The following is a 20,449-nucleotide window of genomic DNA, read 5'->3' on the forward strand; positions in this document are numbered from 1 at the left end:
AAAATATAACGAAAATTAACAGTGTGAAAAATTCAGGAGTTTTGAAAAAAGGAGGAGGATCAGAAAGAAAAATTGTAATGAAAATATTAAATACAGTCTTTTCTATAATATTCCATGCATAAAATATGTTTAAAATGTTACAGTTATAGAGTAAAGCACTTTGGGACTTGAGGGTGCCCAGCATCAAAATAAGACCATATATTTAGGTGCCTGTCTTGATGTACAAAAAATTGAAAATTTTAAATTAATTGGTATATTAGCTTTATGTACCATATTTCTTACTCCAGAGAAAATTAGTTGCTGATTTGTACTAGAATTGTGCAGGTCTGAAGTCTTAATTTGAAAATGCATTGTTAATACCTAACTGTTAATGTTAAACAAAATTTATATATTTTGTTTAATATTCAACACTAACTTTGAAATATACTTTATATATTTATTTTTAATTATAACACAATGTAATTTTAAAAAATACATAATAAAACTATATGCAAGACAAGATGACGTTTAGATTAATTCCCATATATGCAACTTTTGCCAATTAAAACAACTTTTGCAGATGTTAATGGCTCATGTCAATACTGTGAATGAGTAGACAGAAAATACATCACTGAATGTCTCCAGCAAGGACAACTGCCAGTCTTGAATCTCTCTTTTCAGTTTTTTGTACTGATCAGGCGTGAGAGCAGAGAGCTCAATGACTATTTGTAAACTGCTGTTTAATATGGAGAAAATGTGAAGCGTTTGTCTCGTCTGTGTCTTGGAACGTAAAAAATAATTCTATAAGAGGCAGGTTTGAAAGTTGCTTTAAAATAAGTTTTTTATCACTTGCTGTGGGTTTTACAGATAACCTAATAAAAACTGCCTTTGTATTTGTTACTATTCAGTAATCCAGATTGTTATAGAATAGTAATTTTAACTTAATCTAAATATGAAGTTTCATAGTAGGCATTTGTGCAGGATATTGGCTTTGATTCAGCAAACCACTTAATTATGTGCCGAGCATGGATAGGATTACTCATGTTTAAAGTTTAGCATGTGCTTAAGTGCTTTACTGAATCTGATCTTAAAGCATCTGTCAATTAAGGTTTATTAGCACTTAAACGCCTATTGATAGGAATCCATAAGTGATCTGTAATAACCTGATTCTGTAGGTACTTCAGCATGTGCCTAACTTAAAGCATGTGAATACTCCCATTAATTTTAGTAGTTCTACTAATATGATTATGCACGTATTTACATAGCTTGCTGAGTAAGAGTTTAAGGATTTGATTCAATATTCAGTACATTAGCATGAGTCCCAATACCAATGCAGCGTCCCAGACTCTACATAAGCCTTATGGGTCCATGTTAGCAGTTCTTAATACAGAATTCAGGCCTAATACCTGATTGAAAACTCAGCTCAGATAATTTTTTAAGATATACTTATGCTTCTAGATTTCAGAACATAGGGATAAATCCTAGTCCCATTGAAGTCAGTGGCAAAACTCCCTTTGACTTTACTGGGGCCAGGATTTTTCCCCAATTTTTTAAGATGTTGCATGTTGGGTAGTAATGTGGAACAACTATTTTGATGTTTATTAACAACTTTACAATAATGACTTTATAAAATATGTATATAGAAAATTTTTCTTTTAGAGTGAGACCAAAGAAATTCAAACCAAAAAAATCAGTTAAAGATTCTAAGCTTCTGGGTTAATTGAAGAAAGGAAATTAAATTAAATTTGGAAACCCAGTCTTAATTTCCCAGTTACATTTATAGGTCATAGCTGATATAGTTTTCTATAAGAACTTCAATTATATTGCATACATTATAAGTTGCAATATGTAATCACAATGCTATGTCCTAGGACCCCCACCTCTTCTTTTTCTGCACTGTCTCTAGGCAACTGCAACCAGTCACACATCTTTTAACGACAATCTTTCACAAACTACCAATATTTCATAAATCTACCTCTCCACTCCTGACTTTCTTCTTCCATCCAGTCCTGTGTCTCAGCCCATCTGACAGTTTCTCCTGCAAGTATCTCCATCAACTTACACTGAACATCATCATAGCTGAATTCATTATTTTCATTCCAAATCCCTGTCCACTTGCCCCTTGTCTTAATCAGTTAAACATACCATCCTTCCTTCTTCCTGTCATTCAGGCCCATAACCTGGAGTTTACCTTTGACTCCTGATTCCCTTGCCTCACGCATACAGACAACGTCTAAATCTTTCTACACCACATTTCTTAGATACCAATACCCTGAAGAACAGCTTCCCTTCCATTGTCCACCGTAATCAGAGTAAAACATGCCTTCTCATGAAAATGAGTTCCCAATCCCCAAAAAAGCTCTCCATGGGCCCTTATGCCCCTTCTAATGCTGCATTATCCCCTGTGGTAGTGGGACAGAGAGAGAGGGAGAGTGTAGTGGGGGTGGAGGGGGGGGGGGGGAATGTGGCTCTGTGTTTCAATGCAGAGTTTGTGCCTTTTCTCCCAATCTGACATGAGTGTGATCTTAGTACTGATGGCCCTATCATCTCTCTGGCTAGTAGCTCTTTTTTTGACCAGTTGGGGAATTCACTCTTAACTGTGAGTCCGAATGAGTCTTTTCAGCTATCTTACAGATTAAAAGGATCGTACCCCTTCTACTCACACTTCACAAACACGTTGTCTCCTCAGAACCACATATCATGGAATTTGTGATTTCTCTCCCTACCCTGGGGGAGAAGGCAGGATTGGGTAACCACCTCAAAAGGGTCCTTTATCCAATCTATATCCATGGATGCAACCAGAGCTTTGGAATCTTGTAGTGCCATAGGACTTCTGATGTATCTGTACTGCACATGGAGGTTTGACCATGATCTGGCCCAATTTATTATTTCCTTTAAGGTTTTTCTTCAAGAATAGTATGGTACTTACCTGTCTTGAAAGATGGCAAATTCTAAGGCCTAAAGAAGATGATAGTGTCCTTTTAAAAATCTCTTAATACTTCTATTCTAAATGTAAATAAAAGTTGGGTTTTATGGGTTAAATTGACCTTAAACAATTTTGAGTGAGACTTTAGTTTACAAGGAAACAACAATATTAATTTGAAAGTTGAAAATGGATTTCACCTGTTTAAGCAATAAAAGTACCTATAATGTAGGGTACATTATAGAAGGACCTGGTAACAACTTCATAGTTGGAATTGTATTATAAAATTTACTTAAAATGGTGTCTAAATTCCTGTTTTTCTCTAGAGGTTAGGAGGCAATTGATGTGCAATTTCACATAGGGTTAGTTTTTATTGCCCTTTGAATTCTCTACATAGTGTCTCGTCATAATTTTGTAATAGTATATCTTTGAAATCAGGCTCTGGCTAAAGTTTTTCATTGGCAGTTCTGCTTTTCATTGTTAACTGATAACTCTTAAAAAACAATGCCTTAGTGAAGAAGCAAATCCTGATTAAATCTGATGCAACAGCCACAGTTTTAAAAAACGGGTTTAAGGTCATTTTTAGCTATAACGAAGCTATTACTGAATGTTTATGTGCTGTAAATACAAACCTGCTTGTTGATTGGGGCTACATGCACATAAGCTTAGTTGATGGAGGGAAGCAGCTGAGCATAGATAATATCTTCTTCCTCAGGAGATGCACTTTTTTGTCAGATTTTATCCTACAACAGACAAGGGTTCACTTGTAGCTGCTGGTACACAAAAGTTCACGCATTGCGGCCTGCTGATAAAATATTCTCCATTAGTGGCTGTACTTCTACCTTCACTTTGCCCAAATCCCTATTCCCATTAATTTTAAAATAACCCTAGGAAATTAACACATAAAAACCTCATTTGTAAGCAGCTCGGGTTGCTGCACAGAGAGCGTGCCATGACATAAATCCACAAAAGCAAAGAAATGAAATGGTAAATCACCTTACAGTATATACTCTATTCTTCCCCTCACAAGTCACCTCCCTTACCACTACCACAGCTATCATACACCACAGACCAGGCACAACATTCTTAATTCTGCCCCTCTAGAGATGTGAGCCGTCATTCACCCTATTTAACTGCTCTTTTGTACACACCCCTTGACCAAATTAATTCCTCTCAACACAAGTGTACCAAACTACGAAGCTACGATTGTTGGGGGAAGAATAATCTGGTAAAAGGAGATGTGTAAAAAGGTGAAAGAGGGCAGAGTTAAGGTTGTGGGGCATGTGTAGTTATTGTAGTAGTTTTTTTTGGGTTAGTTTAAAAATCTAAGAAATAACACACTGTGGCATATGCATTATGATATAGTCTTTACATGATCACATACTATTTGTTCTTCAGAAACCCTGCCTTATTCCATACAGAAGATGGATAGCGAATGGCACAGAAGTTTGTAGGAAGAAAAATGATTTTATGTGTTGTTTAAATTAATGGAATAGGACCAGGAGAACTCAATTCCATTCTTGGCTGAGCCACAGACTTCCTATGTGATTCGAACCAAAACTAACTCCCTGATTCAGGAATGCTGAAGTCTGTCCCTATTTGCTGACTTTGATGGGACTTAACTACATGCTTAAGTCCTTTCCTGAATACAAATGTTTTCCTTAACTGAGACTACAATGTCTACCAGTAAGAGGACAACATTGTCCAGGCAGCTTTAATTCTAACATTTCCCATCATTTTTCAGTACTTGATTTTGCAGCCTTAACATAATTTTGTGTGTGAGACTCTGAGGGAGCTGGTAGCTACCAATATATTTTTGGCTGCCTAATGCTTTCCATTCCAACATTTTTGGACTGGAACACCTTCATTGTTTGCAGCAGGCCTTTGAAGGGGAAATCCTTGAGGGCAGAGAACTACCTATTCCTTGCCCAGTGAAATTCCATTCAGATTTGGTGAGAACTTTTGAAAATAACTGTTTTCCTGTGCACTGAATGAGACAGGGATCCAATGGAAAAAAAGTAATAAGTAATTATGTAGTTAAAGACTGTGTCATAATGCAAATGCACAAGGGAACAGAATTAAAGTTGCATGGCATCCTAAATTCTGGCATTTCCTGACTTTCAAATGCTTGGTTTTTCAACCCAAATATCATTCTTTTAATGTAGGTTTTTTGTGTATATTTGTATTAAACTGCAACAATGACCACACCACACACTAAGCTGGGGCCAGGGGGAGGAGGCATCATTGTCTGGCTTGCTGGATGAAAGTGTGTATCTCTTTAAGGGATAGAGCAACATGGAGTGATTTTGCAACAGCTGCAGAGCAGGTCAGCGTGGGGACGCCGACTCATCCCCCAGGTGACCAGAAGAGAGTGGAGGGTTATATAAGCATATGTAGGACAGGAGAAGCCTTCTTTTACATGGACCAGGCAGAGCAGTACCCACCCTTCCACACATGGAAGTGGCTAAATACCAAGTTTGGTCAGGATCTACTGTGGGCACTGCTCTAATTGCTCCTTTCTTGGGGGACTGGAAAGGAATTTTTTCCTTACTGTCTGATTGGCCTACGTGAAGTGAGGGGGTTTTCGCCTTCCGCACAGCAGGTTTGGGGAGAGGAAGGGGGCTTAGTTGGGGGCGAACATGGAACAGGAGTTAGGCTATGATTCACAACTCATTATGTTGATGTGGAGTGGATGTCCAGTGCAGGTACTCTGTAGGGAAGTGATACAGTGAGCAGATAAAGGATTTAAAGGAAATATTTGTTAAAGGAACGGAAACAGGAGTTCAGGGCTTCTATGACTGGCACATCAGAAAGCCAACCCCCCACTCCTTTATAGCCCACCTTAACCCTCATTTGGATGGGAGTGGGATTGGTAAGAGTGTCATGGCAATAAATTGCACTAAAATATTTTAATATGTTATGTTCTTTACTGTTATTCATAAGAAAGTTACATTTTAACTGTAGATATTCCTTGAAGTGAATTTGAATTTCATTAAGATGGAAATATAAGTACAGTTACATAAATCAGTTTCATTCTATGTGAGGCACATCAATGTTTCTGAAACTGGCTTTCTTTTAGAAACAGGTTCATATTTAGTCAAAGAAACAGAATTGCTAACATGTGACTAGACCCATCGTACTGCTCTGAACGAAGTATTTATTGAGATGTATCAATAATGTTCAAGGTTGAAAAACATTAAAATTTTCAGATCTATTTAGCAAACTTCCTAAAAACATACTTTTACTAAAGCACAGCTAAAATGTATTTTAAAATACTTTGTAGGAGAACTAAACCACATATCTCCTTTCCTTTTCAGATCTGGTTTGCTTTTGTTAATGGGTTTTCTGGACAAATTCTTTTTGAACGATGGTGTATAGGTCTTTACAACGTGGTAAGGTTTTGGATTTTTTAATGCATTTAATTCCTATTTGGTTTGACAATTTTTATTGAAGTCTCTAGTTTTCAAGCTCCATTATACATTTTTTTTATTTATATATTAGATGTTTACAGCTATGCCACCACTGACTCTTGGAATATTTGAGAGATCTTGCCGAAAGGAAAATATGCTGAAATATCCAGAATTATACAAGACTTCTCAAAATGCACTGGACTTTAACACAAAGGTAGAAGACAATTGAATTGAAATTAGAACAAACTTAAATGTAATATAGTGTGGTTATCCATTTTATTCCTGTACCATATATTCTCAGGAAGTTAAAAATGGAGGATTGTTTTTCAATATTCCCATCAGTCTTCAGTGAAAAGCACAAATCATATTTATCCAGTTTTTGATATATTGGCAAGCATTATTTAAAAAAACTGTGTTTTTGTCCACTGGTAATAAAGCTGTCTCCTTCAGGCAGAAGTGATTTGTCCTTTTGGTCCTCAAATCTTATGTACTTGAACTGTTGTGTGGAAATGGATTACTGACCCATGTGGAGAAGTAGAGCAAAGGACAATAAGAGCTGTCATTAAATTGGTAGGCGGAGGAGCCTTACTGCATTCTTCATTAATTTTGAGCTGTGAAAAAAACATACTAGTTCTGTTTTAACAACTAATTTAAATTGTATGCTTGGAGTTAGGTTAAAAGAGATCTAAGGATAATATTGGTGAAAAATACATGTTATCTGTATTTCAAAGACTAATTTTTTTAAAATGGCAAATTTGAAACTGAAAGTTGGGCTTGATTTTAGAATAAATACAATTTCTTGCAGATTGCACAAGTAGAAAAATATAAATAAAAGAAAGGCAAACTGAAATACATCTTTGAAATTGTAATTTTATGAAATTTATGAAATTTCTAATTACCAAGTATGTAAATAATAAGTTTGTATTTACTCTTTCAACATACTGTAATGGGTCTGTGCATATTTTTTGTATTTGTAAATCATTTCCCAACAGCTCATATTATTTGAGACATATAATTAAATAGGATAAAACCAAAAAAAATCCTGCTAAAAGTTGCCTTGAAAAATCACATGACACACTAAGTAATGCTTCCTAAATTTTGAGTGAATTAATCCGGAACGACACTTAAATTAGGTCAGTTATGTCCATCTATGATGTGTTTCACAGAAAAAAATCAAAATTTGTAATTTTATTTCTTACTTAATCCTTCAGCGTTCAGAGTTGTTGACGAGTTAAACGTGTAGCTCTCACTGACTTTAGTGGAAATTGGGTGGCTATATCCCTTTCAAGTCTTTGAAATGTTATTGAGCAAATGTCTACAAAATACCTAACTATAAGCAGAACAGTTGGTGTGGGTTCTGAGTATGGAAGAATTGGAATCATTGTTGCACTGAAGGATGATGCATAGGTTTATTATGGTAAAAAGGGTCAGGGGTTAGGAGGTCATGACAGAGGTTAAAGGATTAGCATCTGACAATAAGTATTGGTCAGGAAAATGGAAAAGTAGAACTAATTTTTCTTGCACCCACCTGTGCTTTCTGTCAAATAAAAACTTGTGGTAATGACATGGCAAGAAGGAGAGACAAAGGTTAATTAGTAACACAAGTTCAAATGTGCTAAGTATTGGAGCATAAATTGGATCATATAACCCAATGTAGTTGGGTAAGCTAACAAAGGACTTTGAGACATAGTGGAAAATTTTGTGAGGCAGGCAACTTAATTTCTATTGTTTGAACAACTTAAAACTATTAACACATGTCAGTTTTATACAATAAATGTTGTGTTTGTAAAAAGCATTGCTAATCACAAAACATAATTTGTGTCCTGAATGATACAAGAGTTCAAAATCCATTTTTCTCTGTAGCTCAGTCAAGTCTTTCATACCTATATACAATATACTGTAGAAAGCACTAATAGTATATTTATGCTTATACTTAATATAATACAGTTTCTTTGAACAGTATTTGTCTTTCACAAATGATAATAAATTTGGTAGTAAACTTAGGACCATTTAGCACAAATGTAACAGTTTTACAAGTTTAATAACTTGTCTCATGTCAAATAAGAAAGCATTATAGAAAGTTTGTTATGAATTAAAGTACAGTAAGAAGAAATCCAAGGAAGATGCTTTTTAATTTTAATTTGCATTTTATTTTGTGTCTGAAATATGTAGTCTAGTTGTATAGAAATTTTGAGTTTAACTGTCCGATTATCCAAATTTTGTATCATGTGAGATAGATAAAATGAAACCCAAATGCTAAAGTAATTTTTAGTGCATTATCCAAGAAATCTAGTAATGTTTGTAGTTGTCTGTTTTGTTGTGTGTTTTGTATATATTTTTAAATGTTACAGATAATTGTGAAATTTAAAATTGACAGTAAGCACCTTTTTTGAAACATAAAAATAAACACATGACCCATGATGGGCTAAGAGGTAGAAAGTGCCTGTCAGTTATATCACTTTGTGGTGGTGGCTTGACAAAAACATCTTTTGTGAATCTAACTCAAAGATAAAGAAAAGGGTCATGGTTCACAGAGCTAGTTTATCGCAAATGGTTCTCATGGATTTTTGTTTTCCCTTAGGTTTTCTGGGTTCATTGTTTAAATGGCCTCTTCCACTCAGTCATTCTGTTTTGGTTTCCATTAAAAGCCTTCCAGTATGGTAAGTAAGCAAAACAAATACAAGCTCTGAAAAGTACTATATTTATTATTTTTCAAATAAGGTATTTCCACTATTTATTTACTATTATTTACACTAATAAATACTAACAACATTACACTATTCCATTTTATGTATTATTTCTAGAACTAAAGCAGCATATGTAATCTAAAGATTTTGATTCAAATTGTGGGGAAGAAAGAATGCCTTTTTCATAATTTAGTACATTCTATGCACAGGTATGGGAGATAAAATTTGTTCTCAAATAAACTCAGTTCACATTTTTTGTACATCCATATGATTTGATACTTACTTGATTTGCTACAGCTTATGTGTAATAGTCAATAGTGTCCTGTATTTATATTATGGATTTGACTGCCCTTTGCATTGAGTCCTTCTTGCAAATTGGAAGAGTGTATACCATATTAATCCTTTTACTCCTATATTTTTCAGGGGTATGTTAGCTCATCAGTGTGTAGAGGACTATGGGAGGGCAGTGGCAACTGGGTGGGTGATGGAGTGAAGTTGGGGGATACTTTCAGGAGGACAGCTGAGTTTGGTTGCTGTATTATGCATATTTCAGACAAGGAGAAGGAGAGTTGCAGTAGTTTTAAGGATGTAGAAAGGTTCTGGTATCTAGAAAGAGGAAATGGAAGGGACACAAATACTGGGATCAAATACATCAGGAGAGCTTCAGTAGCCACGATAGGGTTACTAATGGAGGAAAGTGAAAGAGCTTGGCCATCTATTCAGATTCTATGATGCAGAGGAGAGATGTTTTAGTGAGCACACTGTGATATAGGATAAAGGTTCTGATGGAAGTGGGAGGAGTTCAGGCAGCTGAACAAAATTGCTGAGATGTTATGGGAGTGCTCTAGTCGAGGTTGCCACAAAACTGACGATAACTGGAGTTATTGTTATAGGCTATTTATACTTTCTAAATATTCTGAATATTTAGTAGAGAGCTTGACTTTAAGTGACCTGGTATATGGGCATTTGTAAATATCTTCACTTGCACATGTGCATAGGCTATACAGGGGGTATGTAGCCAGATATGTGCAAACTGGAGATATGGGCATTTGGTAAATTGCTGAAAATCAGACCTAGAAAACTTTGAACATCTAAACATGCAACCAAAGCATCTGAAAATTGATTGTGCTCCCAAGTAATGTTTTCCTTCTTTGAGTGCTTGCTCATGTCCATTCCCATTTGGGTGTGTGTGTGCCACATGCACCAGTGCTGGAAATTTTCCCCCTAGTGGCTCTAGCGCCCTCTGAAGCGGGGCACGTATGCCCCAGTATATAGGCGCTGCCGGCCTCGTTCCTTCTCAGCTCCTTTTTACCACCTGTGATGGTGCTGGAACCTTCTCTTGTTGCGGCTAGTTCTTTCAACCTAGTGGTTTATGTCATTCCATAGTTTAGTTTTCTAGTTGTTCAGTGTTGCAGTCTAGATAGTTTTAGGTTAGAGTTCGCCCAGAGATGGGACATGCCCTGGTCTCCAAGTTTTAAACCCTGTGCTTCATGTAAGAAGCCTATGCTACTTAATGACCCACACTAGAGCTATTTGAAGTGCTTGGAAGAGGCTCACGTGTGGGAGAAGTGCAGAATTTGTAAAAGCTTCTGGCCCTGTACCAGGAAGGATCAAGAGCACTTTTAATGGAGTCGGCACTTAGATCGGCATTGGAACTGGACCATTTGTACTCGGCACCGAGTACATCGGCTTCAGTGCAGAGCACCCCTCCTGCGCCATCATCTTCCTGGCACCAGTTGCCATCCTCTGTGCCAAAGAAGTGACCAAAGAAGGCACACACTGAACAGGGGCACTTGCCGGCACCGAAAAAGGATAAAAAGGGCAGGGGGGACCAGGTGAGACCTGCACCTGGCTGCCTGTCCCCACAGATCCTCAGGGTCTCCTCACCTATTTGGGTCTTGAGCCCTGCCCTGAACATGCCACTGACTCCAGGGAACAGCAAGGGCCCTCGGCACCTCATGGTGCCCACTATACCAGAGACGTCCAGGGCAATGAAAGACATCTTGGGAATCCCTGTGCCCCCGATACTTCAGGAAAGGAGGCCCTCGCACCGGGAACAAGCACCATCATCGACCGCGAGGTCCTCTGGGGGAAACCCCACATGAGACTTCCGCAGCATTCCCCGATGCCGAGGTGCTGGTCTCCGATTCGCCAGAGGTCACCAGACCCACAGCACCAATCCGCAGAGCTGCAGCTGGTGCAGTTGAGCTCCCACCACCAGTCTCCAGACCATCGGCACCGGTCTTCAGAGGAATGGATCTCTGGAATCCCAGCCCCGGTCACCGAGCCCATATAGGAAGCCTAAGGACAAGAGCCGGTTGCAGGACTCAAGGCACCCAGATTCCCGACACCACTCCTAGGCATCGGAGTGCCTACACTCCCACTATGGTGGAGAGGGGCAAGCAGCTTCAACACTTCCATGGTCTCCAAGGAGCAGCTCAGACTCCAAAGAAGAGGAGGTGATCCTGTCCAAGGGGCAGTTTGCTGCTGCGGCTGCGGGCTTCCCCATGGCACTCCCCATGGGGATCTGGCCATGGTCATTGGTGGCCATTCACTCAGCACCGGACGTGGAGTCAGACCAGGAGGAGGTCCCTGCAGCGGACCCCAAAGGTGCTACCCGTAGGGAGGATGACCCCAATCATCAGCTTCTATCAGCCTCATCCACCTCCTACAGCTCCATAGGGTGAGCAGGACCCTCCACCGCGGTCCCACTTGATGACTTCAGGACTCACCAGGAGCTGCTCAATGGTGTCGAATCTGAGTTTCAAGCTGGAGGAACTAAAAGAAACTGCAGATGACCTGTTGGGCATCCTGGCAGCAGCAGCCCCATCCAGGGTGGCCTTCCTGGTTTACGAGGGAATGGTAAAATTGGCAAAGGCCCTGTGGCAGACCCCGGCTTCCCTGCCCCCTACATCTAAGCAGGCAGAAAATAAATACTATGTACTAGTGAAAAAGTTTGAATACCTCTATACCCACCCATCCCGGGATCATTGGTGGTGACAGACAAGGGCAAGCAAGATCCACCCAAAAAAACAAGGAGGCTAAAAAGCTGGACCTTTTAGGATGAAAGGTTTATTCCACAGCAAGCCTGCAATTACACATATCTAACCAACAAGCACTGTTAGGTAGATATGAATTTAACATCTGGCAGTTGTTGGGAAAATTTTCAGGCTCTCTGCCTCAGAGCTCCAAACAGGAATTCCAGGTTATCATGGAGGAAGGGAAGGCGGTAGCCAGGGCCTCCCTTCAGGCAGCCTCAGTCGCAGTTGATTGGGCAGCCAGAACTGTGGCGTCTGTAGTGTCAATGAGCAGGGCATCATGGTTCCAATCTTCTGGTCTCTTATCAGAGGTTCAGCCGTCCATCCAGGACCTCCCCTTCAACGGTGCAGCCTTTCACCCCCTACCTCTCATTTATTTATTTTTTTGGCTTCTCTGCTGAAAGCATGAAGTCTAGTTCTCAGTTCTTCCAATTCATCTCCCTTCATTCAGTATAGTAATTTCTTTATCAGATTAGGAGATAAGAACAAGATAGCTACAAGGAAGGGACAGGGAGAATAGGGACATGAATAGGAAGCACCCAGCTACAAAAGACCAGGATTAAGAACCATCTGGTACACAAGGTTGCTGTTGGGGGTATAAGGGGTCGTGATTATGTTAAAGTTCCCCCAGCCAGGAGGTTAGGTGATTTCTGATGCTAATGCCACGCTAAAGATTAATCGTCAGGAGGTGTTAGTGCTGCAAAAAGTTTTTTCTAAGCCTTCTTTTCCTGCCCTCCTCCACTACCACTACCTAGTGGTCACCGAGGCAGCAAAATTACTTTATTAATAATTGTCAAAGGCCCTATCCAGCCCACATTTGCCTCTCTTGCAGTTAGGTCTGGAAGTTCCACAAATTTGCAGGGTTCTGTAATCACAGAAGCTGCTTCCTATTGTTAGGGATATCAACACACTCTATTGGTTTTAGCTGTAAAAAGCTAATTCTCCAAATAATAGAACCATATAATTAGAAGGGACCACAAGAGTCATCTAGTCTACCCCTCTGCCAAGATGCAGGATTTGTTGTGTCTGAACATAAGAACGGCCATACTGGGTCAGAGTAATTGTCCATCTAGCCCAAAATCCTTTATACTGAGAGTGGCCAATGCCAGGTGCTTTATAGGGAATGAGCAGAACAGATGATCATCAAGTGATCCATCCCCTGTCATCCATTCCCAGCTTCTGGCAAACAGAGACTAGGGACGTTTCATGGTTTTGCCTCTCTACCCATCCTGGGTAATAGCTATTGAAGGACTTATCTTCCATGAGCTTATCTAGTTTTTTTTTAACCTTTTTATAGTCTTGGCCTTCACAACATTCTCTGGCAAAGAGTTTCACAGATTGACTGTGCGTTGTATGAAGAAATACTTCCTTTTGTTCATTTTAAACCTGCTGCCTATCTATTTAATTTGGTGACCCACTAGTTCTTGCATTATGAGGAATAAATAACACTTTCTTATTTACTTTCTCCAAACTAATCATGATTTTATAGACCTCTATCATATCCCCCATTAGTCGTCTCTTTTCCAAGTTGAAAAATCCCAGTCGTATCAATCTCTCCTCATATAGAAGCTGTGCCATACACTTAATCATTTTTGTTGCCCTTTTCCTTATCTTTTCCAATTCCATTTTATCTTTTTTGAGATGGGGCAATCAGATTTGCATTCAGTATTCAAGATGTGGGCATACCTTGGATTTATAAAGAGGCAATATGATATTCCTCGAGTGTTTGTTCATGTTGATTCAATTCTAGGTGTGTGCATGCCCACATGCACGGTTACTGGAATTTTTTTCCCTTAGCAGTATCTGTAAGGCCAGCTCTGGCTCCCTCTGCAGCTGTGCACTCATGCCACGGTATATGAGAAGCTGCCAGTCCTGCACCGCCTAAGTTCCTTCTTTCTGCCCGTGACAGTTGCTGGAACTCTCCTCTGACTTGCTATTGCAAGCACTTAGTATTGTTTTATTTAGTTTGTAGTTTGGTTTTTTCTTTTAATTCAGTTGTAGTTTAGTGTAAATAGTCCTGTTAAGGACGTTTGCCCGGTGGCGGGGCATGGCCCATTCCCGCGGTTCAAACCCTGTGCTACCTGCAATAAGCCATTCCCATTTATCGACCCCCATGACAGCTGCTTGAAGTGTCTGAGGGAAGTACATAGGAAGGACAGATGTAAGATTTGCAAGGGCTTCAAGCCAAGAATGAAAAAGGACAGAGAGATTTGGCTGAAAGCCCTGCTAATGGAGGCAGCAGCGAGGCCAGCCTCCGAGCTCTCCCATGCCAGTTTGATGCCGAGCACATCAGCCTCAGTAGAGAGCATGCCTCCGACACTGAGTTCTTCATGGCACTACTCTTAATCACCATCTCCAAGGCAGAAGCAGAAAAAGCAATGCACAGAGAGAGGCCCTTCCCTGGCACTGAAAAAGTCCAAAAATGGGGCTCCAGGCACAGGACCCTTGTCAGGCCAACTGCCCATGCTGGACATCAGGACCTGGGCTCTCTGCCCAGAGCACTGTCCCCAATAAGGGAGCCACCCCTGACTCCTCCTCCAGTTGGCTATCCCATCGATGCCAGAAGCATTTCAAGCAGTGAGGGACCTAGAGGCCCTGCCATTGCCTCCAACCCCTAGACATTCCTTGGCACCGGACAAAAGGAAAGTGCCGATATCAAGAGAAAGTCCCCAATGGGCCCTCATCAGCGATTGTATCATTCACCCGATCCACGATACCGCTCAGCATCACGAGAAACGCAGTCGCCAGCATGGAGGAGATCCCTGCCCTCACAGCGCCGGTCATCGAGATCATTCTCGCAATCTCTCACATCGCTCATACCAGTTGGAGCGGCACCGATCATGTTCTCCGCAGCACCAGTCCTCAGCTTCCCGGTACCAGTCCTCAGCACCACGGCACCAAATTCAAGAGTCGTGACACCGATCCCCAGCATCCTGATCCCCAGCACAGCACCACTCACCAAAACAGCGCTTGTCAGGGCACTCCCAATCCCAAGGCTTGTGGCACTGGTCTTTCTCCCATGGCACCGCTCCCTGGTATCACACAGTAGTCAGGCTGAGGCACTGACAGCCCTGTCTTGGTCTCCACGAAAAGAGTTCTACTCTTCAGCTTCAGAAGGAAAGCTTAGTCCTAGATCCAGCCATCATCAACATCAAAAGGCCCATAAGGATAGGGCAGTACTTCCAGCATCAGATTGGCCCCAGGGTCAATGGCCTGTCCAATGACAATATTGGAATCCATGGAGTTTTCCCATGGTGCCAGGTTCCTATTCATACCACTTCTCAGCAAAGTGTTCCGCAGTACCGATGACCCAGGAGGAGGCCCTGGAATGTGCATTGGACCGAAGTTCTGAGCCTCAAGTGACTTATGTCAGCCCAGGATCAAGAAGAGAGCTTATCACTCCCTTCTCTGGTCCTACCATCTTCCTCTTCATTCCCGGACAAGGCGATCACTATAGGACTCTCAGTCCCATTGGACGACTTCAGAGCCCATCAAGAGCTTCTCAAGAGGGTCTGGAGGTGGAGGAATTCCAGGATGCCTCTGACACTGTCTTTATGTACTGGCAGCCACAGTGCCAAACCGAGTCGCACTACCTGTGCATGAAGGGGTACAAGGTGGTCAGGGCCCTGTGGCAAACACCATCTTCATTGCCACCAATATCCAAAAGGGATGAAATGAAGTATTATGTCCCGGCTAAGGGATTTGAGTACCTCTTCACTCACCCACTCCTGGGATCCCTTGTGGTGGCTGCAGTTATCAAAAGGGATAGGCAGGGTCAACTGAGTTCCACCCTGAAAAATAAAGACCCAAAGAGGCTGGACTTGTTTGGTTGAAAAATTTATTCTACAGCCAGCCTTCAGTTTAGAATTTCCAACTAGCAGGGCCTGCTGGGGTGGTATAACTATAATATCTAGAACTCTCTGGCTATGTTCATTGAAATGCTGCCTCAGAAACATTCCCAGGACTTCGCCACCATCTTAGAGGAAGGAAAGATGGTGACCAGGGTGGCCCTACAAGCAGCACTGGACTCAGCGGATTCAGCAGCAAGATACATGGCCTCCGCTGTATGCATGCACAGATATTCATGGCTGCAATCTTCTGGTCTGTCCCAAGAAGTGCAACAGTCTACACAAGATCTTCTGTTTGATGGCAGTGCACTTTTCTCAGACTGGACGAATGCCAGGCTTCATGGATTAAAAGATTCCAGAGCCACCCTGCACTCGCTGGACCTGTACGCTCCACAGGCCTCGAGGAAACAGTTTCAGTCACTGCAGCAAAAGCGTTAGTTCCAGGGGCCTGCTCACTCGGCCTTCTACAGAAGGGATAGGACAGAGGTTTTAAATACCATCACCCTGCCTTAACCTCCTCCTCTTCCCAACCGGGAACCTCACGACTTGGTCAGCTGCAGCAGTTTTGAGGGTGCACCTGAGGATGACACCCCAGTCTCCATCCAGGATCCACTTTCCAGACCTTTACTGAACTGCCTTTTTCCCTTCTTCCCAGCATGGGCCCATATTACATCAGACCGTTGGGTCCTCAGTATTATCTTGGGGGACTACAACCTGCAGTTCTCCTCGATCCTGCTCTACCACCTCCTTTCCCCCTCCCTCTTCAGAAACCCCTCTCATGAGCGTCTTCTCATTCAGGAGGTGCAAATCCTTCTCAGGGTAGGAGTCATGGAGGAAGTTCTGAGGGAAAGGATTTTATTCCCCCTACTTTCTTATCCTCAAAATGAAAAGTGGTCTCAGACCTATCCTGGACCTGTGGTGTCTCAACAAGTATTTCAAGAGACTGAAGTTCCCCCTGGTATTCTTAGCCTCCTTTATCTCCTCACCAGATCCAGGAGACTGGTATGCTGCCCTCAACCTAAAGGATGCATATTTCCACATCTCAACCTTCCCTGGCAACAAAAGGTTTCTCAAGTTTGTAGTGTGACGTACCCACTATCCGTTTACCTCTCATCTGCCCCAAGAGTATTTACAGAATGCATGGTGGTGGTGGTGGCTTCATACTTGAGATGTCAGGGAGTACAGATTTACACTTACCTGGACAACTGGCTAGTCAAGGGCAAGTCCCAGTCTCAGGTGCTATGCAGCCGAGGTCTTGTAAAGTCCACTTGTCACCACTTGGGCCTGTTGATAAACAAGTCAATGTTATCACCGATCCAGTAAATAGAGTTAATTGGAGCAGTTCTCGACTCCACACAAGTCCCGATTCCAAACCATGTTGGGCCTCATCAGGAACATTCGCACTTCTCCCCTCACAAGGGCTCTTGTTTGCCTTCAGCTACTGGGTCATATGGCAGCTTTCACATATGTGGTGGGGCACGCATGACTACTGCTCAGACTACTTCAGTCATGGCTGACTTCGGTGTATCCCCAAGAAGGCACAAGTTAAACCGAGTGGTGATGGTATCCCCGTACGTTGGTGATCCCTGAGTTGGTGGTCCGACCCACAATCAATGATGCAGGGCATGCCCTTCAAAGGCCTAGCTCCCTCAATGACCCTGGTGTCTGATGCATTGGACCTAGGATGAGGTGCTCTCATCAACAGCAATCTTAGCACTCAGAGAACCTGGTCAGAAGCAGACCGCAGCCTCCATATAAATGTCAAAGAGCTCAAGGCGATAAGACTAGCCTGCCAGGTATTCCTCCCCTATATGGAAGGCAGAGTGGTACAGGTTCTGATGGACAATAGTGCCGCAATGTTTTACATCAACAAGCAAGGTGGAGCTCGCTCTTTGGACCTCTGTCAAGAGTCTGTATGCCTGTGGAACCTTGCCATTCAGAACAATTTCCATAACATGGCATCCCACCTGCCAGAGGACAGGAACATCATGGCAGACCAGCTCAGCAGGTCCTTCTCATCTCGCAACAAATGGACACTTCACCCTCAGGTAACCGCTGTGATTTTCCAGAGATGGTGAGTCCCCCAGTAGACCTCTTCGCTTCCAGCCAGAACAACAAATGTGACCAGTTTTACTCCATCCACAGGCTCATCGAGGTATCACACTGTCCGATGCCTTCCTCCTCTCGTGGGCAGGGACTCTTATGTACCCTTTCTGCCAACACTGCTGATATGCAAGGTCCTGTTGACAATCAAGAGAGACAAGGCAGGTGCGATTCTAGTAGCTCCCGTGTGGCCGAGACAGCATTGGTTCAGCACACTACTAGAATTCTCAATTGCCCCTCCCTCCCTGCTGGAGCTACCATGTCAGTCAGACCTGCTGTCGCAGGACAACAGTCAGCTCCTACACCTGGACTTAGTATGCCCTATACTTGATGATATGGAGGCTGACTGGCTGAAAACGGATAAACAGGATTATTCATCTCAGGTCCATCAGCTAGTGATGGACAGTAGGAACCCCTCTACCAAAACATCTTATTTGGCCAAACGGAGATTTTCCTGCTGGGCATCAAGCCAGGGGTTCCCACCTCTCCTAGCTTCAATACAGTCAATACTGGATTACCTGTTACATCTTAAATGGCATCGCCTAGTGACTTCATCAATAAAGGTTCACCTTGCAAGCATTTCGGCCTTTCACCTTCCAATCAAAGGAAGTACAGTTTTCTCCCATTACATGACAGTTAGATTTCTTAAAGGCTTTCAGAGGATTTTCCCTTAGGTTTACAACCCTCTGCCTCCCTTTCTGTCAAATTCTGTCAAAGCTTACAGGTCCCCCCTTTGAGCCTCTAGAGACTTGCCCCTTATCGCTCCTCTCATGGAAAGTGGCCTTCCTCATAGCTATCACTTCCACTCATAGAGTCTCAAGGTCCAACTACGGCTACATCTCACCTTCCTGCCTAAAGCTCTGTCCCAGTTCCACAACAACCAGGACATATTCCTGCCGGTGTTCTATCCTAAGCCACATAATTCTAGTGAGAAGAGTAAATGGCACCCCCTTGATGTTAGACAGGCATTAGCTTTCTACGTTGAAAGAACTAGACCCTGTCATAAGACAACACAGTTCTTTGTTGCAGTGGTGGAGAGAATGAAAGAGCTATCTGTTTCCTCTCAAATGATCTCCTCATGGATATCTTCCTGCATTAGACTATGCTATGAGCAGGCAAACTTATCTCTGCCAGGTATTGTCACAGCCCATTCCACCAGAGCACAAGCCTCATCAGTGGCCTTCCTGGAGCAGGTGCCAATACAGGATATTTGTAAAACTGCTAACTGGTCCTCGGTACATATCTTCACGTTCCACTACGCCATAGTACAGCAGGTTTGGGATGACACCAGCTTCAGGAGAATAATGTTGCAGACAGCACATCCGTGAGCTCCAAGCCCACCTCCAGTGATACTGCTGGTGAGTCACATTGAAGAAGAAAAGACAGTTACTTACCTTTCATAACTTCTTCTTTGAGATGTGTTGCTCATGTCCATTCCATTATCCGCCTCCATCCACCTGCTTCCTTCTCGGGAACTTGATTTGAAAGTTGCAGGACGATTTGACAAGGAAACGATCTGTTGAGCACTCTGGACCTCGCATAGCTCTGGTGTTTCGTATGTCTTTCAAGTCTTTTTGTCATGTTATAATGTAGTCTAGAAAATGGTAGTGCTTTGATCTTGGGTGCATCCGTGTATAAGAGTGCTTCTCTGGTTGGTAGAAATAAGTATTACTAATAGACAGTTGATGTTGTGCGCAGAAATTTAGCAGAAGCCTTCATTTGAATTGCATTTTCCTCTTCCAAACTTGCCAATAATAGTTGGGAACCTGGTAAAGTCACTGCCAATTTTAGCATTGAAGTCACCAAGTAGCAGTTTGTCCGTTTTGGATACCCAATACATGACAACATTGAGCAGTGCATAGAACTCTTCCCTAGTCTCTTCAGTATGTGTCATTGTTGGTGCATACACATTGATAACGGTTAGATGACGGTCTTTAGCAAGAGGAAGACAAATAGTTATGATTCTCTCTGAGTGAGCTTTGGGCAGTGAGGAAAGTTTGTTGGCTATGTTGCTGCAGATGGCAAAGGCTATTCCAGCATCTCTTCTCTCCCCAGGTGCTTTTCCACTCCAGAATATGGTATGAGTCTTCTCTTGGATTTGACCTTGCCCTTCCAGATGTGATTCTTGGAGGACTGCCATATCTATGTTATGGCGAGCTAATTCATGTGACAGAATAGCTGTTCTTCTCTCAGGTCATTCAGAAACCTCATTGTCCACTAGTGTCTGAACATGCCAAGTAGTAATCAACTTTAATATAATACTGTTTTTCCTACTGCTTCATTTAAAGGCCTGTTGACCACGGTTTGCCAACCAGGTTTTTGATGAGTGAGCGTTCTTTACCCTAATTTTTTCTAGGGGCTTCCCTATTAAGGGCAGGCAGTGCTATCCCTAAATAGGGCTGCCTGGATACTCAGACTGCTGCCTCAAACTGTTGTCACTCAGTCAGCTAGTCTGCGACCA

General features: G+C 42.1%; 1 protein-coding gene across 4 annotated transcripts in view; it reads left to right on the plus strand.

The window, feature by feature from the left end:
- ATP8A1 (ATPase phospholipid transporting 8A1) overlaps nt 1-20,449 on the plus strand; it is a 215,715-nt gene that overhangs the window by 147,213 nt on the left and 48,053 nt on the right. For all 4 annotated transcript variants that reach the window (XM_067531192.1, XM_067531193.1, XM_067531194.1 and 1 more), the window contains 3 exons: nt 6,220-6,294; nt 6,404-6,526; nt 8,894-8,972. In XM_067531192.1, coding sequence (XP_067387293.1) covers nt 6,220-6,294; nt 6,404-6,526; nt 8,894-8,972 — 277 coding nt within the window. The remainder of the gene's footprint in view (nt 1-6,219; nt 6,295-6,403; nt 6,527-8,893; nt 8,973-20,449) is intronic.

Source organism: Emydura macquarii, unplaced genomic scaffold, assembly GCF_026122565.2.
Source record: "Emydura macquarii macquarii isolate MOO-44397 ecotype Brisbane River unplaced genomic scaffold, CSIRO-AGI_Emac_v2 contig_3128, whole genome shotgun sequence".
NCBI classification, from domain to species: Eukaryota; Metazoa; Chordata; order Testudines; family Chelidae; genus Emydura; species Emydura macquarii.